At 52.8% G+C, this 22,620-nt stretch overlaps 3 protein-coding genes across 12 annotated transcripts in view; all 3 read left to right on the top strand.

Moving 5' to 3' along the window:
• The window catches only part of GGNBP2 (gametogenetin binding protein 2), a 31,542-nt gene extending 28,986 nt beyond the window's left edge, over positions 1 to 2,556 (top strand). For 6 of the 8 annotated variants that reach the window (XM_027087326.1, XM_027087325.1, XM_027087330.1 and 3 more), the window contains 2 exons: positions 631 to 879; positions 1,913 to 2,556. In XM_027087326.1, coding sequence (XP_026943127.1) covers positions 631 to 879; positions 1,913 to 2,116 — 453 coding nt within the window. In that variant the 3' untranslated portion in view covers positions 2,117 to 2,556. The remainder of the gene's footprint in view (positions 1 to 630; positions 880 to 1,912) is intronic. The other 2 variants (XM_027087329.1, XM_027087328.1) reach the window with 1 other exon arrangement.
• Positions 2,557 to 2,648: 92 nt separating this feature from the next.
• On the top strand, positions 2,649 to 13,228 carry DHRS11 (dehydrogenase/reductase 11). The gene is made up of 6 exons (XM_027087333.1): positions 2,649 to 4,990; positions 7,787 to 7,996; positions 10,360 to 10,454; positions 11,087 to 11,216; positions 11,843 to 11,935; positions 12,134 to 13,228. The coding sequence occupies exons 1-6, from the start codon at positions 4,859 to 4,861 to the stop codon at positions 12,272 to 12,274; spliced, it is 801 nt and encodes a 266-aa protein (XP_026943134.1). The 5' UTR covers positions 2,649 to 4,858; the 3' UTR covers positions 12,275 to 13,228.
• Positions 13,229 to 13,775: 547 nt separating this feature from the next.
• MRM1 (mitochondrial rRNA methyltransferase 1) lies at positions 13,776 to 17,931 on the top strand. Of its 3 annotated transcripts, XM_027087337.1 has the most exons (6): positions 14,004 to 14,238; positions 14,352 to 14,551; positions 14,753 to 14,846; positions 16,665 to 16,797; positions 16,900 to 17,019; positions 17,224 to 17,931. In XM_027087337.1, exons 1-6 carry the CDS (start codon positions 14,119 to 14,121, stop codon positions 17,367 to 17,369), a joined length of 813 nt encoding a protein of 270 aa, XP_026943138.1. In that variant the 5' UTR covers positions 14,004 to 14,118; the 3' UTR covers positions 17,370 to 17,931. The 3 variants fall into 3 exon arrangements, with proteins under 3 accessions (XP_026943137.1, XP_026943135.1, XP_026943138.1); XM_027087334.1 differs by having other exon boundaries at positions 13,780 to 14,551; XM_027087336.1 differs by lacking the exon at positions 16,900 to 17,019 and having other exon boundaries at positions 13,776 to 14,551.
• The last annotated feature ends 4,689 nt before the right edge of the window (positions 17,932 to 22,620 follow it).

Here is a 22,620-nt window from a genome sequence, read left to right on the forward strand (position 1 = left end):
GTAATCTTTTTTTTAAAATAGATTGATTTATTTATTTATTTTTGGCTGCATTGGCTCTTCGTTGCTATGCGCGGGCTTTCTCTAGTTGCGGTGAGCGGGGGCTACTCCTTGTTGCACTGCGCGGGCTTCTCATTGTGGTGGCTTCTCTTTGTTGCTGACCACGGGGTCTGCGTGCGTGGGCTTCAGTAGCTGTGGTTCACGGGCTCTAGAGCGCAGGCTCAGTAGTTGTGGCACACAGTCTTAGTTGCCCCGTGGCATGTGGGATCTTCCCGGACCAGGGCTCAAACCCGTGTCCCTCCACTGGCAGGCGGATTCTTAACCACTGCGCCATCAGGGAAGCCCCTTAGCTCTGTAATCTTGAGCAGTTTGCTTGATCTGTTTTCCCATCTGTGAAATGTAGATAATAGTCCCTGTCAGGTTAGGTTCTGTGAAGATGAAGTGAAATTATATTGGTGGGTTAGCATAGTGTTTGGTGTGCAGTAAATGCCTGGTAACTGCCAGCTGTTGCTGTTATTCAGTATTCCTGCTAAAATCTTAACACACTCTCAGGGTATTTTTTTTCTTTAAAAAATAGTAATTGCTATTATTCCCTGCCTTTTTACCTGAGAAGTCCTTTTGCTGTGGTTTCAGATCCAAAAGCTTGGAAGCTGTATTACAGATCCAGGCAATCGAGAGGCCTCAGGAAATACCGTGCACACAGTGTTTCACCGTGACAAGACCAAAGATACACATCCTGAAAGCTGTTGTACCTCTGAAAAGGGTGGGCAGCCACTGCCTTGGTTTGAGCATAGGAAAAATGTACCACAGTTTGCAGAACATACAGAAACGTCGTTTGGTCCTGATTCCGGAAAAGGTGCCAAGAGCTTAGTTGAACTCCTTGTAAGTAAGCCATGATCATCTTTTTGTGGGTAACTGATTGTTCACGGGGTAGATGTGGGAGGGAACGTATTTGAGGGTTTAACGTTGGGAATGGGAGGAGGCTTTTAGGCAGTTAAGGGCAGTATTTCATTATTTTTTGGTGACTTCATTCCTGCTCTACCACTTAACTACTCTGGAGCACATTTCCTCGTCTTCCTTTGTCTCAGAGGTAGAAAAGATTACTTGGGAGACGGGGATAGAGTTAGCATTATGTCCAGGAGTCTGACTCCTTGACGAGGGTTATTATAAGCAAACTGCCTTTCTGAGTGGCAATTTATGGTAGCTACCCTTCCAGACCAGGAAAGAATATAGAATCTGAACTAGAGCCCACTTTCTAGGTTACTTCCTTTAGGTGTCATGTAGGATAAAAGCATATAACTGAACCTGGAAAATCTTTTATTACTGACTCCAATCCTTGATACTTTAGATGAATTATACCTGATTGCAAGTGACCCAGTGCATAGTTTGTGTGGGACTTGGAGGAGGGGCAAAGAAGGAGAAGGGTGGTATCTTTTCTGTAGTCATTATGGGATCCCAAGGGAACCAAATCCTTTAGAATATTAGGTTTCTTCTTTTTTATATGGTTGTAAAGTTTAATGGTGATGCTATGTATTTCATAAGTTTAAAAAAGGTTATATTTTACTTAATGTGTAGAGATAAAAGTTTCAACATAGAACCAGCCAGAGATAAGTCAGGTTATTTAAAGTTTGGTAGCTATTTGTAACCATCCCTAATCACTTTTGAAGGCTGAAGTGTGTTGGGAGTCTGCTTGTAGGCTTCTAGGACAAATTACAGATCCAGAGTTTTAAACCAAGTTGAGTTGCCTTTTATTCTTACTTAGTACTTTCTAAGACAGAATGACATTATGCTTATCCTGTAAACATTCCAATTAAACTAAAGGTTAGACTGCTTTAATTTTTCTCTGTCCTCCATCACCATAGCATTTTGCATTCTTAATTTAAGTCATAGTCTTAACTACTGCTTTAATTTGCAGGACGAGTCTGAATGTACTTCAGATGAGGAAATCTTTATCTCACAAGATGAAATACAGTCATTTATGGCTAATAACCAGTCTTTCTACAGCAATAGAGAACAATACCGACAGCATCTGAAGGAGAAATTTAATAAATACTGCCGCTTAAATGATCACAAGAGCCCCATTTGTAGTGGTTGGTTGACAACAGCTGGAGCAAATTAAATAAATAAAATAGCTCTGTCTTTCAATGAAACACTCAAGATGACTACTGCGCCTTCTCTTTCAAAAAAAACTCTTAGTGACTTATGGCAAAATTTTATCTTAAATCAATGTGATTCTTTCTTGTTTTGGGAGACGGTGGAGGTAACCTCCTTAGTTTGTTCTTTCTTCAGGCTTGTGTCTTTAGTTGTGTGGCTGCGCAGGCCTGCCGTATGATTTAAGCCATCCCTTTTCATTAAATGTTTCTCTTCCTGTGAGACTTACTAAAAAGCAACTTAGTGGCAAAAAGTAATGTTGTACTTATACTTCTGTACAGAAATGACAATGAGCTGAATATATGGTTTTACAAAGTAGACATCCACTTGCGAAATGTTTGGATGTAATGTTAAAGCGCAATGTGCAAAATTTAAAATAAAGAATATTTATTAATACGCATAGTAAAATTCGGTGTACATGTTTCTGCTTAATGTGTGGCAGTATTTTAATTTGCCACCTGTGGTCTTGGTACTTGGCCAGTGTTGATGTTAGAGAGGATGAGGAGCAAATGAGGAGAGAGAGACAGATTGCTGAAGACAAATTCTTCCCTTCATCAGAGTTGACAGCCGAGAAAAGCAGTTTCCAGGCTTCTGCTTTGAAAGAATAAGTTTGCTGCGATACCTTTAAATACTGGCTAGCATCTTACTTCCTCATGAGACTTTTAATTGCTGTTATTAATAAAGTTCCCTGATACATAACACAAAGCACCTTAAATTCAGAGGTTCATATTGAACTAGAAGAATGAGAACAAAACTTGGCAGAATTTCAACCAAAGGTTTGCTGATAAGTAATTACTCAGCATGTAGAGAACTGAGAGCACTGAGGGCTAACCACACTGCAGTCTGTATAAGTGCCTGTTCCTTATCTGGTTTCCAACAATAAGGTCACTGTGGCATTACAGTTTACTGCTTTCACAAGCTGTCTGTGAGTACTAAAGGAGGAGAGATTCCCCTAGGAGTAGCATTTGGCTGCCATTTAAAAGGTTGAGTCAATAATTCAGTAAACTCATGTGCTTAGAGTTTTGTGTCTACAGGTTGATACTTGGTGGGCAGCAGACAAATAGTGGGACGGCCAATACCTCTGTGCGGTGGGGATGGAGTGAATTTTATAGGCTTTCTACCACTTAATCAGACTACTAATCAGATTTCAAATGGGCAACAGCAGGAGCTTAGTGAGATTTAACTTTTGTAGTTGGTGGCATTTTTTTGATCCACCCCTGAGTTGTCTTTTCAAATCAAAGTGTTGTATAGGGATCGGGGCAGATAAAGTGAGTCATTTCTTTCTGACTCTTGTTTGCTTTCATCCTGGAATCCATAAAAAATGACTAAGGGTCTCCCACAGCCCTTGGCTCTGAGCCCAAACCCCTCTCCACCACCCTGTCGCAGTCAGGTTCTCTTGAGATCCCTAAATTAAGCAAGGGCTGGTTTTATTTTGTTTTAATCTTTGCCTCTGGGGCCAAACACAGGAGTGCTTGTTGAATGAATAAACCAGCCACGTTCACTGATTATTCCGTTGCTTGCAGTAGCAGGATTCCAGTAGTTATGCAGAGATGTTTTCTCTTTGGAAGGATGGCTATATAAAGAATGCAGAAGTGAAGCAGTTTTCATGCTTTGATGGAATATCCTTAGTGGTCAGAAAAGTGAGTTCTACTTTGGACAGAACCAACAACCTAAGAAGAGACAAAGGAGAGTGGAGTGAAGGCAGTTTAGGAGCACATCCCCTGGCCTAATACTGGACTGCTTGCCATCCAAGCCAGGCTTCACATTTGTCTCAGTATAGTCTATAGAATGAAAGTGTTAATAGGTACTGTCTCATATGGCTCTTGGTCATATTAATATATTTAAAGTGCTTATAAAAGTGCCTGTCACACAGTAAGCGCTCAATAAATGTTAGCTATTGCTTTAATCTCTTACATACACAGTGATACATTTGCTCCAATGGGAGTGGGAAGGCTTAGGAAAGTTGTAGACTGTAGGCCATTAGGGACACAACCCCCCCAATACCCGTGTACTTGGGGGTCTTTGGATTTTTAACCATCAGTTCTCCTTGGTTAGTAAGGCCAAGGGGTCAGGTAGAGTTGAAAGCCCCTCCCAAGGTCACCCAGCGTTTATGGCTGAGACACTCAGCCCTTTCTGAGCTGAATCCTTCCCATCAGCCACCGGCTGGTTTAGGAAGGCGTTGGAGTCACCTTAAGTGCCCTTAATTTCTCTTCCTGGCCTTAGGGGTCAGGAACAGGGAAGGCAGACCGAGCAGGAGGCAGGAGTACGTGCGTTCTCGGGCCTCGTGCAAGCCCCCGCGAAACTTCGTTTTCCTCCCCGGAGGGTAGGAGCTCACCAGGAAAGCAGGACCGCGAGCTCCCAGCACCCTCCGGCCCTGTCCCGCGAAGAGCGGTTTCCTCCCGGCGCAGACTGGGCGGGGCCGGAGGGGGCGGGGTCGTGCCCTCAATGCACGCGCAGGGGGCGGGGTGGCCAGGCCGCTGTTGGTCCTCTGGCAACTGCGGAGCAGCGGAGGGTGGAGCCGGGGGCGGAGGCAGGCCAGAGTGGAGGCAGGTCCAGGCGCAGCTGTTACTGGGGCAGGTCGGGGGCGGTTGCCGCGGTGGTGACAAGAGAGTGGCCGGGTCCCTACGACCCGGGGCGGAGCTCTGCGATCCAAGTGCTCGGCTCCCCAAGAGAGGTGGGCGGGCGGCTCGGGACCCTGGCCAGGGCCGGCATGGAGCGGTGGCGTGACCGGCTGGCACTGGTGACGGGAGCCTCGGGGGGCGTCGGCGCGGCTGTGGCCCGAGCCCTGGTCCAGCAGGGACTGAAGGTAGTGGGTTGTGCCCGCACCGTGAGCAACATCGAGGTAAGGCCCTGCTGGGGAAAGGGTCGCTCTGGGTGGCGTCGTTTAGGCCGCGCTAGGGTCCAGGTGGGGGATGGGGAGTGGTCGGAGCCAAGCTGTCACGCTGCCCTCACTTGCCCGCCACCCCAGGGTCACTTGCAGCAGGCTCAGGGGCAAGAGAGACGGATGCCTAGGTGGAGGGGACCTAGGTGCTTTTGGACCCCTCAGGGCAGGACTCCACCTTCGCTTTTCAAAGTCCAGTCTTTTAAGGAGCCTTTTTTCCTGACAGCCTCTACTCCAGTATACCAAATCTCTGACTCACTGGCATCTTTCTCCTTCTCTCCGACCTGCATGCCCGGGTTGGCTGAGGAAGGAGAAGCCAGAGATCTGGGGCTAAGCCAGGGAGAAGGAAAGAAAGCTTTCCCGCCTCAGTGGCTAAGTTGGCTACTGGATTGCTTCCTCTGGTCCCCAGACGTAGCCCGCAAAGCCAAGCAAAGTGAGCAGGTTTTGATCATGATCATTTTCACCCAGGACTGCGAGTGGGGTTGGGGTGGGAGTGGAACTTTTCCGAAGAGGCTCAGCTCCATCTTCCCCCGAAATGTGAGGGTTAGCCCCTACCCGATGGACATAAGGGACAAATGGGATATATAGGTAGACCTTTCTGCAATCTCACTGTCCCAGGTGGGACTGACTAGGTGAAATAGGGCATTGAACATGTGAGCCCTGGGGGACAAAGCATTGTGGAACTGAACCTCCTGGTTTTTGTCTTAACATGGGTTGGGAGCCCCAAGAGTTGTGAGCGATAAGAGCTCAGAGAAAACTGAAATGAAGTTGGCTATGTTGGAGCAGGGAGGAAGAATACAAGCAATTTCCATCATAGGATCACTTTGGATTTGCCCCTGGCAAGACCCCTCTCAGGGATTGGGCTAGTGCTTAGCTTTCTCTCCACCCTTGCTCAAAGTCCCTGGGCTGGGAGAGGGTGAGGAGGCCTTGGGTGGGGGCAGAGCGGGAAGGTGTACCGGAAGGAGGACGGTTCCCCCCGGTTCCCCACCCCCACCCCGCCGCCCTGCTGCTGACCAAAGGTGCACTTTATAGCCTCCTAGATAGTCCCAAGGTCACCTGGCTATACTGTTGCCCCACTCTGCCCCTCCCTTTCTCCTTTCCTGAGGCGCTCAGGGCCCAGCCCGCACTTTGGAGCCTAGAGGATCAGACCAGGGATTAGACCACTTGATTCCCTAATTCTAAAGCCACTCTTGCCTTCTCTTCCTACCACCTCCCGACCCCAAACCAGCCAGGAAAGGGGTTCCTGAGCCCAAAGGAGATCCCCAGGCTGATCACTCAGCCCCAGGGTATCTCCTTTAATGAGGGAAGAATGGTTCTGCTGTGACGGGACTGACATGATTTCGGGTCATTTTTGAGGATAGATGAGGACAGGTAGAGCATAGAAGGCAGTGACAGGGAGTCCCTCCATTCTGGCTTTCCTGCAGGGCTTTGAGTCCGGAGGAGGAAGGGAGAAGTTGAATGCCAGCGGAGGGGAGAATTCCAGGCTGCTTTGGCTGGTTGATTCACTCAGTCGTCGATACTAAAACAAAATTTGAGCTCTGGCCTCCTACAGTGAGCAGCCCTATTTCGTGAGGTGGTCTTGAGTAGGTGAAATCAGGTGAAAGGGGACTTCTGGGTCCCTGAGGACTGTACCTCTTAAGCTCTTGGCAAGTTAAAGCAGAAAAGAATTTCCTATGTCACCTGACCCGACCCTTTACTCTCAGCTTGGTCTGGGGGAAGGAAGGTGTTCCAGGGCGGCTGGCCAAGCCGGCCTTCCTCTAGGGCACCCTGCACCCGCCAACCCTCTCCCTCCCACACATGTACATAGTCACCTTCACGAGGCTCGGGTGCCCGGTCACTGGCCTCCAAGGCTACCACATAGCTTGTTTTCTTCCTGATTCTTCCTGCTTCTGAATGGCAGCTTCCCTCATAGCCATCTCTCAATGGCCCGTCTTTCTCAGATCTTTCTCTCTCAGGGATCCTCAGTGTCTTGAGGACCCTGGCAATGCACAGGGGTACCCAATGTCACCTGCCACCAGGCTTGGCTCATGGTATCCAGAGAAACTTTGGGGTGGAAGGTGGTGCACCGTGGGTCAGAGAGAAAGAATCCGTCCCGACTTCCTGACCCTTTCTATAGACGGAATGAGGGGAGACTGGCAGTTGGGCTCAACTGAAAAGTACGTGTGAGGACTCTGAGCCAACTGGCTGCAGTTTGTGGAGGGAGGGCGATAGTTTAGATATAAGCCCTTCTGGGAGGGACTGGATGGAGTGATGGGAGAGAAGAGAATCGAGGCCCTGGTGTAACCAGCTCAGTGACTCTTGGCACTGGCAGAAGCAGCAGGGGGTTGAGTCCGGAGAGGGACATAGGGGAGGCTTGCATCTCCCCTATGAGCGGAGGTGTGTTCCTATTGGGAGAGAGTCAGAAAAGAGATATCACTCCATTCCCAGGATCCCTGGGCCCCTTCCCTGACACACTCACAGCCTCAGCCCTTCTCCCCTTTTAGACCTGAAGACTCGAGTTTATCCCTCAGGTTCCTCCATGGATGGTCTCAGCCTCCCCTCCCTCCCTCAGGGAGAGCTCTCACCACCCCCCACCCCCGGGACTTTGACCAAAGAGGACACGCTTTGGGGATGGGCAGTCCCAACATCTCTGTGGCTGCAAGTTGGCCACCAAAGGCGAGAGTTCTGTGAGCAGTGACACCGGTGGGAGGTTATCTCCGGGTGGGGAGGCGTGGAGTGAGCGGCTCACCTCAGTTAGACCCCTGTTGGGTTTCATAGGAGCTGGCTGCCGAATGTAAGAGTGCAGGCTACCCCGGGACTTTGATGCCCTACAGATGTGACCTGTCAAATGAGGAGGACATCCTCTCCATGTTCTCGGCGGTCCGCTCTCAGCACAGTGGTGTGGACATCTGTATCAACAACGCTGGCTTGGCCCGGCCTGACACCCTGCTCTCAGGCAGCACCAGCGGTTGGAAGGACATGTTCAATGTAAGGGCTGCAGGCCTGTGGCTGGGGATGACAGGGATGGGGGAGAGGCTGGGAGAAGAGCGGGGAGCCAGGAGCCAGGGGGCTGCTGGGGATAGACATCTACTGAGAGGGGCCTTCAGTTTCCTACCTGGGGCACTCTCCCCTGCTTCTCCTCCCCTGAAGGAGAGAGAGTGGATGAATGGCCATATCTTTTTCATTCTTCTTTCCTTTGAGCCCCTGGGGGCAGTTCTTAAAGTCTAGGCTGATTTCTTTCTATTGGAAGAGATATGGATAGGGGAGAGAACTGCTGGGTTGAACGTCCCCAAGTGTCAGCACTGTGCTGAGTGCTTGGGACCATGGTCTTATGGGAAGAAAAGGAACCGAGAGACAGGAGATGAAGAAGATGATGATCTCACTCAGCCCCGCCAGTAACTATGTGGCTTCAGGCAGGTAGTTACGCTGTCTGAGCTTCAGTCTTGTCGCATTTAATTGGGATGAAACACACCTAGACCATCAATATCCGGGGTCACAAACTCCAGTGTCCCCTGGGGCTGGGTAGGTCCATAAAGGAGGGAGGCGGGTCATATGGGAAAGCACATGGATGTCTGGGGGTGGCTGCACTGCAGTCTGGGCAGTGCGGGCAGATCCTGTGACTTCTCTGAGAGCAGAGGGGACCTAGATTTTCATGTGGAACCTCACCCCTCCCATTCACCCAAACCTCAGCTCCAGGAGGGCAAGGAGTTTTGTCTATTGTACTCTCTGTCATAGCCTCAGCCTGCAAACACTCCACAGGTAATTTTTGAATATATGAAACCTTCCAATACATATTGGAAGTGAATTTTAAAATGTTTCAAAACCATGTGTGGACCAAACACAGCCTTCAGGACGTGGGTTTTCAACTTCTAGACTGTATTGTGAGGCGATATTGGGGTATGAAAATATTCTGAGACTTCGAAAGCGTTGTGTAAATGGGATGCTTCTTTCCCCTCACAATCCTTTTCACATGTGCTCACAATAGATTTAGCACCTAGCAGGGGCTTGGGCCCAGAAATATGCAATGGAAGTTGAAACAATAAACGGGAGATGAAGCACTGCCTTTGCCCTCAGAGAGCCTTCTGGGAGATCCGAGTTGCGGTCGTCACCTGCAGTAAGGGAGTCTTTAAACCTGGGCCTCAGCTTACCCATCTGTAAAGCGAGGCACATATATTAAATCCCTGAGACCCCTTTCAGCTTGAACACTATGTAATTCTCTTAGGATCGTCTTATGAGGCATCTCCCAATAGAACCACATCATTGAACACACAGGGAACCCCTGACCCCTGTACCTAGGAGAATCCACTCCCCTGGCCCACGGGGATCTGTTTCTCTTACTCCATCCATCCGTCCTCAGGAGCTCAGTTCTCTGCCCCAGAAACCCACATTGTTAAGAGGACCAGAAGCAGGGCTGGAAACCTCTTATGTCCTGCCGTGAATGCTGGGGCAGGTTTACACCGAAGTATTTGTCCTGATGCCTGGCTCTGACACCCGATAAAGAGAAACATCTAATCTCCCGGCTGGTCTCCTCTCTTCCCCAGAGGAGAGAGCGAAGACCTGCTGAAAGCTTTATCGCAGCTTGTCCTCGTGGGTGAGGCTAAAGGGGTGGGGCTGGGCAGGAGCTTTAGAGCAGCGACACTTCTTCAGGCCTCTGCTCCAGGAAGGGCAGGGATCTGGGGTCACCTCTGCCAGAGGAGCAGGAGTGGGAGGGGGCCAAGGAAGGCAGGAAGCCCCCATGCCCTTGGGACGTCCCTTGCCATCCTGTGACAAGTTACCCCACGCTCTGAAGAGTCTCTGTGCCTAGTCTTACAGATGGAACAGAGGTTAAAGGAAGGCGTGGAATGAAGGAGGATCAGGCCTTCTCCTCTCCACTGTAGTCTCAGGGGAGGGACAGGAAAGGCCCAGAGACTAGTGGGTAAGGTGGGGAGAGGCTAAGATCTGTCCTGAGGAGAGAGATTTTTAAAGTCTTTTTTGGATGGATTTTAGGCTGTTTAGGAGAGAGGCGAGCCAGTGAAGAGTAGGGCATTTGGAGAAGAAAGGAGATGATTCCCTAAGGTAGAGGTCCCGCTGTTTGCACAGGAGACGGCCAAGACAGGGAGGGTTCTTGGGTCGTGAGTGCGTTTGGGGAGCATCGTCCAGGGAGAGGTGCTTCCTCTGCTGTCAGGTGGGGCTGGTGACTTGAGGGGGAGGAACCTAAAGCCAGGTGCCCTGTCCCCTTCATTGGTCTCTGGTAGGATCTGGACTCTGTTTTGGATGCCACCTGCCCCCGCAACCGCAGGGTGCTCTGTGGCTCCATCACCTGCTCAGATGGGCCCAAGCTGGAGACACCCCATTGCCCCTCTGGCCTGCAGGTGAACGTGCTGGCCCTCAGCATCTGCACACGGGAAGCCTACCAGTCCATGAGGGAGCGGAAGGTGGATGATGGGCACATCATTAACATCAACAGGTGAGGCCGGTGGCCGAGGGCTAGAGTTCAGATCACCACGCACCCTCCAAGCTGGGTGATCTGCTGCGGCTCATTTGACCTCTTGGACCTCAGTTTCCTGGGTGGTAGAACAGGGATTTAACACCCAGTTAATATCCAAATGGCACGACTGTGGTGAGGGGAAGAATAGTATGTGTCAAATGCCAGCCCCTAGTTGGCTGGAAGGGGTAGCTCAGCCCCTTTGCAGCTGAAGCCTGGGGGCTCTCCTGGGACTGAGGTTCTCCATTCCTCAGGCTGCAGCATGAACCTCACCTCGTGGCACAAAGACTGCACAGTCTCTGTCACTGGGGAGTCCCTGGAGACGTGGCCTCTGTCCCACAGATCTCCCAATAGAACCACATCAGAGAACACACAGATGAAATCGTGTTTTGACAACCTGCGTGGACTGGAGGGTGAATGCTGTGGTCGGCGTAGGGAGGACTTCTAGGAAGAGTGGGGCTCACAGATGCTGCTTGAATTACAGGAGCTGGGCCAGTGGCCCTGAGGATGGCCTCTGGAGGTCCCGCTTAGAAGGCGTCCAGGGGGTGGGGTTGGCTGGTACAGCAGGGGGCACTGCTTCACTCTCTCCTTTCCCCTTCCTTCCTCCCACCCAGCATGTCTGGCCACCAAGTGCCACCCCAGTCCGTGGCCCATTTCTACAGTGCTACCAAGTATGCCGTCACTGCGCTGACAGAGGGGCTGAGGCAAGAGCTTCGGGAGGCCCAGACCCACATCCGAGCCACGGTGAGGGGTGGCCTGGCCCTGGTGGGGGTTGAGAGGCACAGGCCCGCTCACCCCACACACTCGCGGCCCGGGGGCCCATGTCCTGGCTGTACTGCTTAGAGCTCCCGGGTCTGTACTGGGCCCACATCTACTGGGCTCTGTGGCTACTTGCATGGCCCTGCTGAGTACCTGAGTTCCCGCATTTCTCAGACTTTGAGGTGGGAGGCGGGTGACCTGAAGGGAACATGGTGGGGTGAGACTGAGGGAAAGCAAGGGATTGTGGGAAACCACGGCTGGAAAGGGGGACTCTGGGCTCTTCCCTTGAAGGCTGTATGACCTTGGGTGACTCGCTCAACCTCCCCAAACCTCAGTCTTCTCATCTGTAAAATGGAGATGATAATACCTCTCAGGTTATGAGGTTTTAAGGGACACCACTTTGTAAAACTGACCTGGCTTATAGTAATGGCTCTGTAGCTGGTAGGAATCATTCTGATAATCCCCAGTGGCAGCTTTGGAGGGAGGAGGTGGCTGCTGGACATCGGGCAGCCATCACTGTGAAGCTGGGGCCCTTTGGCTTCCATCCTTTCTCTGCAACCTCCCCAAGGCCTGGGGCTCAGCTCCTGAGCAGGCTGTCTCTGTTGGCCCAGTGCATCTCTCCAGGAGTGGTGGAGACACAATTCGCCTTCAAACTCCATGACAAGGACCCTGAGAAGGCAGCTGCCACCTATGAACACATGAAGGTGGGGCCCAGTGAAGCCATTCACTTCCTAAATGAAGGCAGAGGGAACCCTGGCCTTTAGACCTCGCTGTTCTAGCCAGCCTGTCGCCCCTCCTGCAGGGTGGGGGTGGGAATGGCGGTGCTGGAGAGGACCTCAGTGGTGGGAGGGGACTTGGATCCATCCTGCCCTCATCTCACCCCTTTCCCCTGGTGCTCTCAGTGTCTCAAACCTGAGGATGTGGCCAAGGCTGTCATCTATGTCCTCAGCACCCCGCCACATGTCCAGGTGAGTCTGGCCTTGGATGTCCATCCCCCAGAGGAGCCCGACCGTCCCCAGAGGAGAAGAGCAGGGAGGCTTTAAGGGGGTGGGGAGAGGGTCCTGGCTGCCTCAAGCCTTGTGCCTTCTGCAGATCGGAGACATCCAGATGAGGCCCACGGAGCAGGTGACCTAGTTTCCTGTGGGGAGCTCCTCCTTCCCTCCCTGCCCCTCAAGGCTTGGCACCTGCCTCTGGATTTGGGGTGTTGATTTCTGGACCCTTGGATTCCACTTCCTTTCCCCACCCCCAGCAGGGGCTAGAAAACTTGTTTGAGATTTCATATAATCTTGTCAAATTGTTTCCACCGAATTTGAAAAATGGGCAGGGGAGAGGAGGTGTTTGTTTTCCCTACTGATTCATTCTTGGTCTCCTTCTTGGGCTCCTTGGCCTTTGTTTGCTGTCCTTGGTCTCTTCCCTTTGACCTGGGAAAGGGGCTGTGGCCAAAAGTGGGGCTTTCCCCTATCTTCTTGCACCCCACCCCCGTCCCTTCAGGATGAGGCGGCAGAGGGAAGCCCTCACCTTCCATCTGAATGGATTTCGGGGCTCTGGGCTTCCTCCTTTCCCTGCATCCCACCCCCCACCCCATCTATTCCCCGTCCCAGTTCTCCAGCCCCACTGTGGCTTCTCAGCCCCCGGTGGGGTCCTCACTCCACTCTATGGCAGCAGAGTACCAGGGCCTGCCTCCCATGTGGGTTTCACTGTGATCATTAAAAAAGAAAAACTACGAAAACCTGCCTTGGCTTCAGAAGTGTCTTTCAGGTCTTCCCCCTTGCTGTGATCAGGAATGGTTGTGTCTCAGAGTTTCTTCCAGGAGAGTGGGAAGGTGGATGGATTGGGGGCATCACTCCTGGAGTGTGCATTACCTTTGAGCTGGGTCTTGAAAATGGGTAGGAGTTTGCCTGCCAGAAAAGAAGACAACAGGGCTTGCAAGGCGGGGAGGCCCGGAAGAGCATGCGGTGTTGTGGGAACAGCACAGAACTTAGTGCAGGAGTGAGGTGGGGTTGAAAAGGTAGCTCCTTGCCTGGATCCCCCGGAGGTCTGAGCAAGGAGTCTGGCCATTACCTGTGGGCCAAGGGCATCGGTTGGTTTGTCAGCAGGTGCAGGTCAGGCACAGAGCTGTCACTTAGAGAATCAGCACCATGGCACAGCAAGTTATTGGTGGGGTCCTGCTGACTGGTGCCGATGGTTTGACAGGCAATGGAGGTGTAGAGGAGGGGCTGGATGTGGGAGAATCTTCTGAGGAAAGTCACCAGCGCCCGGTGGAGGACCGGATGTGGGGAGGGAGTCACCACGACTAACCAGGTTGAATAGGAAAGCCAGTACATCCCCTTAAAGTGTCCTTTGCTGGTACCAGGGTAAGTGAGGTCCTCCAGCCTCCTGGGACCTTGAAGGGTGCAGAACGCAGCCCACAGTAGGGTCAGCTCCCCGGCGAGCACCCCTCGGGCCAGTGACTGAGCGGTGGAAGTCGTCGCTCAGCCGGCCCTGCAGAGGGCGCTGTGGGCATGCGCCGTGCGGCTCCAGGCCGGGGGCGGGGCCGTCCGAACGCGGAAGCAGAGTGGCTCACGTCGGGGCCGGGAGGGGCCTGTCTAGGTTCCGCGGCCGGGTTCTGGCCAGCACACGACTGGGAATCCTGGCCTTTCCTGTATCTGAGGGGGTGGGCCGGGAGCAGCCTTCGGGTCCCCTTCACCCGCTTTCGGGGCCTGAGAGCGGGCCCCGGCGGGGTTGACCACTCCTGAGGACGCAGCTGGGGCATCGACCATGGCACTGCTCTCGGCCGTCGGGGGCGCGACCTGGCATTGCTGCGGTCGCCTCCTCACGCGTCCTTTCTCCCAAGCGTCGGGGCGTGGGGAGCGGCCTGGCGGGGAGGAGCTAAGCCGCCTGCTCCTGGATGACCTGGCGCCGACTCCGCGGCCGGCCGGGGGGCTGGAGCTTCTGTTTGGCTTGTCCCCGTGTCTCCTGGCTCTGCGGGCCGCCCGCCGCCGCGTGGCCCGGCTCCTGCTCCAGGCCGGTAGGTCTAGGCTGCAGGGGGAGCGGGCCGAGCTGCTGCGCGCGGCTGAGGCGCGGGACATCCCGGTTCTGCGGCCCAGTCGGCGGAAGCTGGACGTCCTGTGCCGCTACCAGGTCCACCAGGGCGTCTGCATGGAAGTGAGCCCGCTGCGGCCCCGGCCCTGGGCTGAGGCCGGGGAGGCTCGGCCAGGAGACGACCCCCAGCAGCTGTGGCTCGTCCTCGAGGGGCTACAGGATCCCCGGAATCTTGGGGCCGTGCTGCGCTCCGCTCACTTTCTCGGAGTGGATAAAGTCATCACCAGTCGGAGAAACAGGCATGGCCTCCCCTTATTCCCCGTGTGCCCCAATTTGGAGGCGCAGCCGAGTTCCTAAGCACCTTGACCCTTGGGTGGTCCCTCAGCCAGGCCTCCCCAACGCCAAAATTCTCACCCCTAACTCTTAGGGGCTGGGGGGAGGGCACGGCACCGGGCTTGAGATCACCCAGCCTCATACGGTGGCATGGGGAAACCTTGCAGCTGCCCGCTCAGTCCTGTAGTCAGCAAGGCCAGCGCCGGGGCTATGGAGGTGATGGACGTGTTCTCCACTGATGACCTGGCCGGTTTTTTACAGGTAATGGCGCGGAGAAGGAGGGGAGGCGGGGTGTCAGTAAAGGAGAAGAAATGAGCCAAGTTAAGTCTCTCCAAGGGCCCCCAGCTAGCAGCTGATGGACGAAAGGGAGAGAAGAGGGCGTGTTGGTATCGCTTCCTACATCCTTCTAAATCCCTTTAGGAAGAGAAAGATCCGGAGTTTTAAAAACCACACATGGTAGGACTTCCCTGGCAGTCCAGTGGTTAAGACTCCGCGCTTCAAATTCAGGGGGGGCGGGTTCCATCCGCGGTCGGAATCTAAGATCCCACACGCCCCGCGGCGCGGCCAAAAAAAAGGAAAGCACACACGCACGGAGCAGAATCTGATGTTAGGGACTTTTACTGCACTCCCTTCCGAGGCGTACGTCTTTGCGCCTCCTGCGGGTTTACGCAGTGCCTCACTGCCCAGTAAGCAGGTATTCAGTAAATGCTCAACTGTGAGGAACAGATGGCTCCTGGTTCCTCCAGGAGGGGCGCGGCTTGAAAGGCAACCTGAACAGGGACTAGTCTATGCCCTTCCCCTCGTCCTTCCCACAAGCGAAGAAACAAAGCAACAAAAGAAACCCTCAAAACCACCACCACCACCAAAAAAACCACTTCAATACCTAAGAAGGAAGGGGCAAACCTAAGTATTAATAAAACCCCTCTCCTGGTCCATACACATTTTTCTTCAGCTGTGCTTCCCTTGCTGGACACAAGGGAGCAGTACTGCCCTGTATTTAGCAGCTTCCCTGACCATCCTCTCCCAGGGCTCCCAAGTCACAGTCCTTGGATCTCTTTTCTGTATATATTCATTTCTTGTTGGCCGCATCCAATCTGATGGCTTTAAATGCCATCTATATTCGAATGCCTCCCAAACTTGTATCCCTCCTGGATCTTGCTCCTGAACCTCGGATTTACATATGTAGTTGCCTGCTCAACAGCTCTTTTTTTCTGTCTTATGGTCATTTCAAACAAGATTTCCAAATGTTCCTGTTCCTTTTGCAGACTTACCCAGCTCAATTGATGGCAACTCCTCCATGCCTTCAGTTGTTTACGCCCCAAAACCTTGGCACCCTCCTTGATTCTTCCTACTCTCACCATGTCCCACCTGTTGGCATATCCTTTTGTTTTTACCTTGATGTTATTTCCACATTCTCACCATTTCTCACCATCTCCACTGTTACCACTCTGGTCCAAGCCACCATCATCTCCAGCCTGTATCATTGCAGAAACCTAACTGGTCTGCTTGTTTCTGCTAGTGGCTCTCAACACAGGCAGAGTGATTCTGTAGAGACATAAGTCAGACCATGTTACTAGTTCTCTGCTCAAAAAACTTTCAAAGGCTTTGCATCTCTCAGAGTAAAAGCCAAAGGCCTTCCAGTGGCTTTTGAGGTCCTACCTCACGTGGCCCTTTGTTTCCTCTCCTGTCTCAGTGGCTCCCTTTCCACTGGCCACCTTGTTCTGCTGTTCCTCATGCATGCCAGGTAAGCACCCGCCTCTGGGCCTTTGCACTTACTGATCTCTGCCTAGAATATTCCTCCCCCAGATGTCTACGTGGTGCTCCCTCACCTCCTTCAGGTCTGCATTCAAATGTCACTTCAGTGAGGCCTTCCCTGACCACCCTTCTACGAGAATGGGATTTGGGCCTGTTTTGTTCATTGCCTTATGCGAGTGCCTAGAACAGAACCTGCCCGTTCTAGGTGCTTAATAACTACTGACTGAATCTAGTGGCTCAGCGAGGGAATGAATATATGGGCAAGGCCGGGGCTCTGATGAAGGTTTGGTGAGCTAGAGCATGCTTTCTTCTTCCCTGTTTCAGGCCAAAGCCCGGCAGGGCTGGCTTGTGGCTGGCACGGTGGGCTGCCCGGGGCCTGAGATCTCCCTGTCTTCTGAGATCCCCATCACTAATTGCTTGGAGTTCCTCTGGGACCGGCCTACTCTTCTAGTGCTGGGTAGGTGGATGCCCCTGCTTTTCTGTGCTCAGACGTGCATTTTCTGAGTGCCTGTGTGAACAGCTGGGGCCCCCCTAACACTCTGGCCCCCGTACCCTGCAGGGAACGAGGGCTCTGGTCTGTCCCGGGAGGTGCAGGCCTCCTGCCAGCTTCTCCTTAGCATCCGGCCCGGCCGGCAGCTGCCTCCTGGACTCGAATCTCTAAATGTCTCCGTGGCTGCAGGTGAGTCTCCACTCCCCTTACTTCTCTGCCTTTAATCACACATGTACAGCTGGTTCATCCTAAACAAGTTTCTCAGTCTTTCTGTGTCTCTGTTGCTTTATGTGCCAAATGAGGAAAATACCTACATCCTCTTGAGGATGAGGCGAGGGAGTGCCTGGCACATGGTCCCTCCTCTTCTCCATCGTCGTCCTTCTGTCTGTGCAGGAATTCTTCTTCACTCCATTTGCAGCCAGAGGACGGGTTTCCCGGTGGAAGGGAAGAGAGAGCAACCTCTTCAAGGCCCCCAAGATCCCTCGGCCTCGTCTGAAGTGCCCAGAGTGGCTCAGCACCCAGGACTGTCCTCCGGATGAGAAGAGGAGAGGCAAGACGGGGGCTGACTTGGACCGTCCGAGGTGTGTGTGTGCTGTGGGGGCACACACATCCACACGCTTGAATGTGCTGGGGTCTCTTGCCTTCTTGCCTGAGTATGTGCACCCAGGCCCATGTTTAGAAACCACTCTCCCGGCGCTGGGAGCTTTGTGGTGGAGGCCAGAGGAAGTTCAGTTTCCCATTTTGGCTTTGGACTTGCAGCTGGAGATGGCAGCTTGTTAATTTCCAGGCTGTGCTGGGACAGAGGGTCTCTTTCTTTCCAGGCCCTGCCTGGAAGTCAAGGGGAAGTTCAGACATCAGAAGGGAATCAAGCGGCCCAGTCCAGGGGTCCTCTTCCTCTTGGACCAGCGTGAGAATGTAGAGGGAAGCCCGGGGCTCTCTTGCGGGCCAGACAGGTGCAAATCCAGGCTCAAACCCTGCCCTACTGGGGCCTTGCGCACGTGGCTTCATCTTTTTGTGTCTCGGGGCCCTTGTCTCCACCTCTCTCACACAGCTGTTGTGAGAACCCAATAAAACATCACCTGGTATACAGCAGGCCCTCAACCAGTGAGCCATTATATCTGATTTCTCCATTAGGTGGCAGCCTCGCTCTTTGGTCCATAGTCTTCGGGCCGCTTTCACAGCCACCTGGGGAGATTCCTGGCTGTGGCCCTCCCCCCCCCCCCCCCCCCCCCACCCAGAGGCAGGGGAACGATTAACAAATATCTCTCACCCTACTGGCCCACCAATAACCCCCATGGGTGAGTCATCAGTCAGTCTGCCTCTGTGGAGGGACCTGCTGAACCAGAGCCTTGGCCTTTGATTCTGGGAGGTGGTGAGGACCTCGCAGCATTGCTGTTTATTGTACAACCCAGACAACTTTGGTACTCCTCCCTCAGGGTCCCACAAGTGGAGCAGAGGCCACTAGGATAAGTAACTTAGAGCAGTGTTGGCTGCACATTGGAACCACCTGGCAAACTTTAAAAAACAAGTGACACTGGGGACCCACCCCTCCCAGCCTGATGTAATTGGTCAGTGTGCAACATGAACATCTGAATTTTTAAAGCTTCCCAGATGGGTTTCATGTGCAGCCCAGACTGGGAACCACTAGTTTTCTCAGCCTCAGCAATACTGACGTTCTGGGCTGGGTAACTGTTGTGAAGGCCTGTCCTGTGCATTGTAGGACGTTTAGCAGCATCTCTGGCCTCTGCCTAGAGGCCCAGATGCTGGTAGCACCCTTCTTTCCCTAGTTGTGACAACCAAAAATGTCTCCAGACACTGCCACGTGTCCCCTGGGGGACAGAATCGCTCCTGGTTGAGAACCAGTGCTCCGGAGCATGGATCTGGAGGACAGCAGCCCTAGGTGCGGACCCCGATGCTGTGTGACCTTGGCCATTTCATTACCCACCTGCGCCTCAGCCCCCTTCTCCGTCAAAGGGGGATAATCGTACCTTCTTGGGTGGCCGGGAGGATATAGAGGGTGATAGGAACTCAGTGCCTTACATATCATAGGTGCTTGGTAAGTAGTACTGCCCTTTCTCTGTGGGATGGATTTATCTTGGAATTCTAATGGTGATGCCAGTTTAGAAAGACATTTGAATTTGTTTTAAAAATGCCTTAGATGGCTTTAAATTCAAGGTTATTCCTCTCAAGAAGGAGGAAGAAATCCCTTCATAAACGCCATAGATCTCCATTGCCCGGGTGCCCCCTTGAGCTCTGTCCCTGACTGCCACACAGGCTCTGACCTCTGCTGGCACGTGTCCATCTTGGGTGTACTGCACCACCTCCCATATCCCTGCTGCACTCTTGACCAAGAGCCTAGTGTGGTTTTTAACTGTGGCTGTGCCTTAGTGTCCTGGGATCAGGGAGTGGGTGGGTGGAGGCATCACTTTAATAGTCCAGGTGCCCAGAGGCACCAGGATGATTGGATTGGCATCTCTGGGGAAGGTGTCAGGCACCAGCATTTCTTAAGAGTTCCCCAGCTGATGCCAGCGTGCAACCAGTTCGAGAATCACTGGCTCTCAAACCACCTGCAGGTGTCCAGCTGCTTCCACATCATTCACACCTATGCTTTTGAGTGCACACCTGAGAGTTTGGGCCAGGCAACCTTTCACCTGTCCCCAAGGTTCTTCAGAAGATGCTGGATCCAGCCCTGACTCTGTGGCTTCCTATCTGGATGGTGTCTTGGTCTCCTCATCTGTAAAATAGGGATAGTGCCATCACTACCTGCTCCAGCTACCCCCTCCCCAATAGGGAGGTTGTAAAAATAAAAAGTATTCTGTAAACTACAGGGCTGTGCACCCCAAGACTGGCACATGATAATACAAACCTGGATGTGAGGGTTCAGTTTATGTGTCAACCTGACTGGGCCATGGGGTGACTGGATATTTGGTCAAACATTACTCTCGGTGGTTCTGTGATGGTGTGTTTGGATGAGATTAGCATTTAAATTGGTAGACTGAGTAAAGCAGATTGCCCTCCCCAGTGTGATGGGCCTTATCCAATCAGTTGAAGATCCAAATAGAACAAAAAGGCTGACCCTTCTGCAAGTAAGAGAATTCTCCCTGCTTTTTGGAGCTGAAACATGGCCTCTTCCTGGGTCTCGAGCTGGCTGGCCTTCAGATGGGGACTACATCATCAACTCTTCTGGGTGTCTAGCCCCACCGTGCAGAACTTGGGGCTTGTCAGCCTCTATAATCACATGACCCAATTCCTTATGACATACATAGTGTGTATCTGTATGTGGATGTTTATATATCCTACTGGTTCTGTTTCTCTGGAGAACCCAGACTAATAGACCTGATGAAAACAAACTGAGGTGTCCTGGTGCTCCTCTGCATGTGTGGGTACAGAATTTAGTTCTGCTCTCTAGAACTAAACCCAGCATGGAACCTAGAAGTTGGGGTTTGGTGTCCTTGGGGTCCAGAGCCCCCTCCTTCCCACGGACTCCTCCGTGGTGTCTGGAACCCTATCTAACCTGCCTTGGGCCTGCTGTCATCAGCTTTCTGATTCCCAGTGGTCTGGGCCACCTAGAGGGCCACTCCCCTGGGCAAACAGCCAGGCCCAGGCGGCTCCTCCCTGCTTCACCCCCTGGGCAGCAGGCTGGCTGTACTCTGGGAAGACAGGTTCACTTGGACCAAAGGGAACTGAGGCCCTAATTACCTGCCAGGTACACACAGGTGTGTAGTTACATCATGTAAACCAGGCACTCCGAAGACGAGGAAACTGCACCTGAGGCCCTAAGGCCGAGGACGAGGCCTGCTTCTCTTAGCACCTCTGGTGCTGGCTTCATAGAGGCTGCTCAGCTCAGCAAGCGCGGTTAAAAGCCCAGGAGCTGGGGTGCCTGTGGCCATGGGTATGAAGGGCGGCAGGGATGGGATGCAGCCAGAGGAGAGCACAGTGGTGGCTGAGAACGTGACCTTGGCTATTCAGCAGTGTTTGCTTTGAGTTCCAAGTCTGACACTTGCTACTGGTGTAAATGTGGACATGTCCTTTAACTTTTCCAAGGCTTGGTTTTCCTCATCTGTAAATGGGGACAGTAGTGTCCACCTTGGACGATCGTGGTATGGATCATTATGAGACGGTGCACGTAAAGCCCTCAGCTCCACGCCCTCAGACTTCAAGGTGTCCTCACAGCACCTGGGGGCCAACCTAGAGGTCAGGGCACTGGGCTCTGCCCTCCTACCAACCTGGCCTCAATTTCCCCATAGGCTCTAGGGCCCCTTTCAGCTGCAATACACAATGGTTTACCGCCAAGAACAGAGGGAGTTGGGGGAGGGGCGGGAATTGAAATGACATTTGCAGGACCCTCCTTTGTCAGGGTCGCCCAGCCAAGAGGGGACAGGTCTCAGAAGGTTGGTGTTCCCAGAGCAGCTCATTTGTGGCCAGCACCCCTGCCCCCCTCCAGGGCTGGCATCTTTTTCTTTTTTTGGCAGGAGCTTAAATGGCCAGTACCCTCCCCCAGGCTGGGGTCCTAAACTCGACCCCCCTCCCCTCTCCTGCAGGGCCAGGCACCAGGGGGCCCCACAGTTTGCAAATGTAATCAACCTTGAGGTCTCTGGCTTCCACAGGTGCAGTTAGCATGCCCATCTGCTAATCCCTGATTAATGATGTTTACAAACATGGGACTCCACTCTCAGAGCTGCTCAGCCCCTCCCTCCTGGGCCGGGAGGCAGGGGTCTTCCTAGCACCCCCAGCCCACTACTTCAGGCCTCCCCAGCCAGCACCTCTCTCCATCCCCTTCCCCAGGCAGTGAGCAGAGCTGGAGGTCCTTCCTCAGAGCCCCCTGGCCCAACTCTTACTGCACACAGATGGAAAGGAGACCCAGCGAGAGCGCCCAGGGAGGCTGGGATCCTGCTCTTCTTTCTTCCCAGTTCTGGAACTTCCAGGACACATGGTGTTGCCTTTACTCACCAGGCCGGCTCTAGCCCCGGGGCCACACACACATACCTGCCTTCGTGGAGGTGTGGGCCGGTCCCCAGTGCCCCAAGGATTGGCCTTCCCAGCCTCTCCCCAGACACCCCTCCCACCTTCCTGCTGAGGACTGTGTGGGTCTGGTCAGAGGCCCGGTGGCGAAAGCGTTAGGAACACACTTCTTAGGGAACTATATTCAATGTCCTGGGATAATCCATAATGGAAAAGAATATGGGAAAGAATTTGCTGTACAGCAGGAATTAACACAACATCGTAAATCAACTCTACATCAATAAAAGAAAAAAAAATCATACACTTCTGAATCAGACAGTCCTGGGTCCAAATATTGGGTCCAAATATTGGCCTCAGCCCAATCACTTAACCTGATTGAAGCGCAGTTTCTTCATCTGTGAAATGGAGATAGGAACAGTACCTATCATAGAGGTCACTGTGAGCATTAACGATTGGATGTATAAAAAGGACTTAGCACGGTGCCGGCGACACAGTAGGTGCTCAATAAATGTGAGCTTTTTTATGTCAGTGAAAGTAATGACAATGATAAGAATAATGATGATGATGATCAAAGGAGGCATTAGAGGCCACAGAGATGCCCAAGGAGTCCCCCTCTCTGGGGAGAAGGGCAGGTCCCAGCTCATTACTGGTGGGGGCTGGGTGGAGGTGTCAGATTGGAATCACTCCTGGGTCTATTCGCAGCTTCTCTGTTTCATTAACACCTCCCTGGTGGTCTTCAGCTCATCCTGCTGGGGGAAGTGCCTCCTAGAGCTCCCTGCTCCCCACTCCTGGGTCTGTGTTCAGACCCACATACAGAGAGTTTTATGT

The sequence above is a fragment of the Aethalodelphis obliquidens genome, unplaced genomic scaffold, assembly GCF_003676395.1.
Source record: "Aethalodelphis obliquidens isolate GAN/ISIS:26980383/991018 unplaced genomic scaffold, ASM367639v1 scaffold58, whole genome shotgun sequence".
Taxonomy (NCBI): Eukaryota; Metazoa; Chordata; class Mammalia; order Artiodactyla; family Delphinidae; genus Aethalodelphis; species Aethalodelphis obliquidens.